The sequence below is a fragment of the Fulmarus glacialis genome, unplaced genomic scaffold (assembly GCF_000690835.1).
Source record: "Fulmarus glacialis isolate BGI_N327 unplaced genomic scaffold, ASM69083v1 scaffold2221, whole genome shotgun sequence".
In the NCBI taxonomy this organism is placed as follows: Eukaryota; Metazoa; Chordata; class Aves; order Procellariiformes; family Procellariidae; genus Fulmarus; species Fulmarus glacialis.
In genome coordinates, this window is record NW_009191958.1 from 1 (window position 1) to 5,861 (window position 5,861).

The 5,861-nt window shown below is 42.3% G+C and overlaps 1 protein-coding gene across 1 annotated transcript in view; it reads left to right on the forward strand.

Moving 5' to 3' along the window:
* Positions 1 to 2,222: 2,222 nt before the first annotated feature.
* LOC104083388 (tensin-3-like) overlaps positions 2,223 to 5,861 on the forward strand; it is a 21,139-nt gene continuing 17,500 nt past the window's right edge. The window contains 3 exon segments of the mRNA XM_009586862.1: positions 2,223 to 2,283; positions 2,885 to 3,056; positions 5,405 to 5,859. Coding sequence (XP_009585157.1) covers positions 2,223 to 2,283; positions 2,885 to 3,056; positions 5,405 to 5,859 — 688 coding nt within the window.

A 5,861-nucleotide genomic window follows, 5' to 3' on the forward strand; every position in this document is an offset into this window, starting at 1 on the left:
TAGATATACCAGAATAATTAAATGTAATCCTCATTAGAGCTTGACTGGTTATTAAAACATACCTGTAAAGAAGGGGATTAAACTGTTCCTGTATAAAGCTCTTCAGTAATAGTATCCACATTATTCCTCATACAAATGCATCTGTTTCAACTATATCCCATAGTATTTATGTCCAGTATAATTAAGCTGAACATAGTTGAGACTTGAATCAATTTAGAAACCAATTACTCCGATGCTATTTGCAAGCTATTAGAAAATAAAAAGGTTACAGTTGCTTAACTTTTTTCTCTGTGTGGTGTGAACAAAGGCACACCTGAAATCTGTAGCTGTACTGGTAACTAAACCCCGTGCTGCTCTATGCTGCTCAACTGCCTTTCAACCCCAGTTCTGTCCTTTTCTCCTCATGTGAGCAGAAGAGTGAGAGAAGACTGGCTCCCTCATCTTCATTCCCTCCCATCAGGTTTTTATACACAGTGATAATATACCCCTGAGCCTTCTCTTCTCCTGGCTGAACAGTACCAGCTCTCTCAGCTCCTGCTCCTATGAAAGATGCTCCAGTCCCAGTGATGCTCCAGGCATCTTTGTGGCCTTGTGCTGGATTTGCTCAAACCAGTCCATGTCTTCCATGTCTCTCTTGTACTGGGGAGCCCAGAAGTGCGCACAGAGCTCCAGATGTGGCCTCACTAGTGCTAATCAGAGAGGAAGGATCATCTCCCTGGACCTGCTGGCAACACTCGTTCTGATGCAGCCCAGGATACTGTTGACTGCTTTTGCCATGAGGTTGCATTGCTGGCTCATGGTCAGCTTGCTGTCCACCAGGACCCCCAGGTCCTTCTCTGCAGAGCTGTCTTCCAGCCCATCGGCCCCCAGCATGTACTGGTGCCTCGGATTATTCCTTCCCAGGTGCAGGAGTTTGCATTTCCCCTTGTGGAACTTCTTGAGATTCCTCTTGGCCCATTTCTCCCACTTCTAAGTGGCAGCACAACCATCTGGTTTATCAATCACTCCTCACAGTTTTCTATTGTCTGCAAACTTGCCAATGAAGCTTTATCCCATCATCTAGGTTGTTAATTAAGGTGTTGAACAGTGTTGGCCCCAGTATCAACCCGTGGGGCATAATGGTAGTGACTTGCCTGCTAGTGGACTTGGTGCAGCTGATCACAAGCCTCTGGGCCCAGCCATTCAGCCAGTTTTCAATCCACCACCTCATTGTCCATTTATCTAAACCATGCTTTGTCAGCTTGTTTATGAGGATGTTATGGGAGACCGTGATAAAAGCCTTACTAAAGTCAAGATAAGCAACATCCTCTGCTCTTCCCTTAGCCACTGAGCTAGTCAGTTCATTAAAGAAGGCTATCAGGGTGGACAAGCATGGTTTCCCCTTCGTAAATCCATGCTGACAACTCTCAATCATCTTCTTTTCCTTCATGTGTTTGGAAATGGTTTCCAGGGTTAGTTGCTCCATCACCTTCCCAGAGACTGAGGTTAGGCTAGCCAAGCCTGCAGTTCCCCAGATGATCCTTCATGTCCTTCTTGAAGATAGTGTTGTCCAAAAAGCGGATTCGTGCCTGGCGTGCAAGTAACCAATTCCACACGCTCAGGAGAGATATTGTTTTATTCAGGCCTGGGTGCTTGGTGGACTTGCCACAAATTAAGCACAGCTGGTCTAATCACCTTTCTGTTTATATCCATGCTTCTCATACATATTTTAAGTTTCTCTTTTACATAGTCATTAAATTTCCGAGAACTAATTATAATATTACATCATCCTAGACACATGCGCACTAAAGCCTTTAGGGTCTTCTTGAGGGTCTCGGGTGGTCTCTGATGGTTGGCAGGGAGTGAACTCTTCATGAACCTGTTCCTTTCTTTCCTTATAAGATTGAGGTTTGTCTCCGAGCCACGTCTGGACCACGTTTGTCTGTGGTTCTCATTTCCAAGGTTAATCTTTACTAGGGTCTAACAATGCTATACACCTGCAAACACAACACCTGCTAGTTACCTAACTCCAAATCTTCATTGTTTAGAATTAGAAGCGAGCAGTATGGAATAATAGGTACTGTTACAGACTGTATCTACTGCATCAGTAGGAGTGACGCTTGCTCCCTTCTAGTCTTTAGGAATCTCTCCCAGTCATTGTGACCTTTTAAAGATTATCGAGTGTGGCCTTGCAGTGGTATCAGCCAGCTCCCTCTGGTCTTGTGGCAACCTGTCAGGCCCCAATGGACTTACATATGTCCAGTTTGTTTAAGGGCTCCTTTGCTTGGTCTTCCTCCACTGAGGGTAAGTCTTCCTCGATCCAGATTTTTCCTGTGGTCTCAGGGGCTTGAGATTCCCAAAGGCCTGTCTTACTGGTAAAGACTGAGGTGAAGAAGATTTTGAGTACCTCAGCATTTTCCGTGTCATTTTCCACCAGGTCCTCTGCCCCATTCAGCAGTAGGCTGAATGGGTGGGCTGAATTAATACTCCAGTTTTCAATCACTTCGGTGTTTAAGTGCACACTGACGGTGTGTGTAGTCACATAGGACTCTTGACTAGACATATCTGATTAACACTGTAGACTGTGAAATGCAAAACAACTTGGAACAGATGCATCTGTTCTCATCTTTAGGGCTAGAGAATGTACCCTGGAGAACTCATCAAACAGTTTGAGTGGTGCAATTCTGTAATCATTATTCCCTCTGCCATTTGTCCTGCTGGATGTTTTCAGCAATCAACATAATGTTGTGAAATAAAATGTTACTGCTCAAACAAATAAAAACTCTTCTTTATTGTCCTATTAAGAGAAAACCAGATTGTTTTATAAACACTTCTTTCAGTACAAGGTCCATAAAAATGTGAGTTGTTTTTTAACTTGCCTTTTACTTTGTTTCCTTTGCTGCAGAATCTCGAAGTTACACAGAAGCCATTAACCACTCTATGGTGATGTCTGACAGCACTGTGGGCACTAACCCTACTTTGTTGAGGGCCAACACGCAGATGGATCCCTCCTTTCAGCGCTGTTTTGCATCTTCATGTACTGTTTCAAGTAACAGTCCTATGCCAGGGGGAGAAAGGTAGGAAAAGATTCTCGTACCTTATTGTTTAGTTCTCATAACTGTAGTTTCCAGACAAGGTGTTATGCTTGCATCTTTATTGTAGAGCATTTGTCCAAGGGCTTCGAATTTGGTTGTGACATTTAATGATGATGCTGTTCACCAGCTGGAATTTACCACATACACAGATGTTATTTATATGTCAGGGACACAATTAGCTTTGAAGATAAATAGGAATACAAAAATAAATAGGAATTTATAGCTCAGTTACTTTATTACATGCTAGCACAAGCTCATACATATTTTCCTGTGTGCTTAACCAACTTCTCTAATGCTTTACTGAAAAGCATTTCATTAAATTTTACATTGGAATAAGTTGTATATGAGAGAGAGGGAGCACTCTTCCCACTGCATTACATGCTAGTCAGTAAAATGTCAGAGGATTTGGTAGTGAATAGCTGACTCCCTTTCAGCTGCTGAGAGATTTTATTATTTCGTATTTGTATTGCGGTAAACGTGTAGGGCTCTGGACCAGAGCTTGAATAGTATAAATTTACAAAACAGTCCTTGACCCAAGGAGCTTACAGCATAAGATGAGAAGTGGCAGGAAACACAGCAAACAAACGAGGAATCCCAGGTTGCTGTTAGAAGGTTCAGAAGACCATGACAATGAATGGTCAGTCATTAGCTGTGCCTTATATTTACTTAATAGATGAGGTGTTACGTTACAGCTGATGAGGGTTCCTTCTCTATCACTCTGCAACAACATTCTTTTGTGGCTAATTATCCTATTCTTGTTCTTGGATAATCGGCTCCTTTTTCACAGTAAGTATTTGGAATGCTGTTGGTTGCTGTGTCAGACTCTCAGTGAGGACTTCAAGTATGTTCATACCTATTTATCTTTTATTTATCTTCCCATCCAATTGATTTCATTTTCAATCAGTACTTGGGCTGTGAAGGAATGTTTTCGTTTTGTGGTTATGAATGTGAATCATAAGACTGAACAAAGTATGTTGGTATTTTCTGAGGAGGAGGCAATGTAACATTTCATTATAAGTGGATATGAATTAAAAGCTTGTCAGGCAATGCAGTCATTCTCAAGTTTACATTCCTACTTCAAACTTTATCTAGAAAATTTTGTTCCCTTCTTTCTAAATATTTTTTTGGTCATTTTTCATTTCATCTAGCAGATAGCTACAGCTGTGCGGGTTTTTTTCTTGCAATGTCTTCTTCCATTTGCTTCCCTTCCATTTCTTTATGGCCCTTCTACTTTGATCTGTTCAAATCTACTGGTATCCATTTCCACAATTCCCTTTTAATTGAAGATCCTTTATTTTTTCAAGTATCTTATCTCAGCTCTTTTCCCTTTGCATCTCACAATGAGTTTGTTCTCTCTACATTTGATATTGCTGGTAATCTTTTCCAGCTACAGCCTAAGGGCATTTCACTTTTAGAAGGAAGGAGACAATTTAAACTTTTATCAGATGGTTTCATCAGAAGCTTAGTTTGTCTTGTTTAGAAGAATACTTGTTATTCTTCACTTGAGCAGGTGGAATTGCTACCCAGTAGAAAAATCTAATGTTTAGTTGAAATATTTAATTCTATCAATCAAAATGATTCCATCGTCAAATAAATTAACCACTGGACCTGCCTCCCTTCCTTTTTTGATACAAATTGTATTAAAAGGGACCTGGTCTAAGAGTTGGGTCTTGTGGACTGTGTTCTTATCATACTTACTCATTTATTGTGTGATGGTGCACAACTACCTCCTTAGCCCATTTCTTTTCTTTTTTCTCTTTGTTTTTTAAATGAGAAGAATGTAAGAATTGCTGTGGCAATGTCAGTTTTCTTCCATAAACCTCTGCCTTTGATGGCAGCCTTGGCTTAAGAAATCCTTGCCTCCTACTGCTCTTTTCCAGGTAGCACTTCACCTCACCATGTAGAGATCTCCAGGACCACTGTGTGTGAGGCAATGCTGTGAACAGTGTCACTGAATTGATTCATATTAAAAGTAACCCTCTCAAACAGGGGGAAGGAGGGGTATTTTTAACTGTGATTAATTTGATGGCCTGGTTTACAGTGCAAACTCAGAAACTGTCCCATCAGCATGGCTAGGTGGAGGGTGAGATGAGGCAGAAAGCAATGACCTACAATGAAGAAATGAGTGATCAGGGTGGGGCTGGAATCTTTTGATCCAGCTGCATCACCAGGTCCAGCATATTGTCAAAGAGCACCCTCAGGTATTGTCCTGGGTGAGGTGATTCATTGCTTTCAATGATTGCTGCAGTGTAGATTGTACAGTGATGTTTTAAGGGAATGATTTGGCTGTTGTTTTATTTTTGTGTTCAATTTTCGGCTTTTTTTGACAGCTCTTCTGCAACAGAACATCCTTGGCTTGAAAGCAGCCCTAAAGCTTCCTCGGCACTCCAGCTTTCCATGGGAAACAGCAGGCCGCCGGGAGGTTACCTTGTGCCCTCTGAATTTTCAAACGCCGTGCAAGATGTCTCTCTCTTGTCTCATTTCCAAACTCCAGGACTGCAAGTCGTCACCCTGAGCGGCACCCTGGAGAATTCACCAGCAGAGCCACAGCAAGAACCTGCTGTGAGCAGCAGTGCCCGGGCCTACCTGAGCTACAGCGGGGGCAACAGGGGCAGTTGCTCCCCCCGAGAGGAGAAACAAGCTACTTTCATAGCCAATACTAGCACCTGTCCTAAAACCATGAGCTCATCAGCGGCAAGCACCGAGGACAATGGCTTTTTGACACAAAACTTTCTTACAGTGGCCTCTGAACACAATAGCCAGAACAGTGCGGGTCAGCAGCACCAT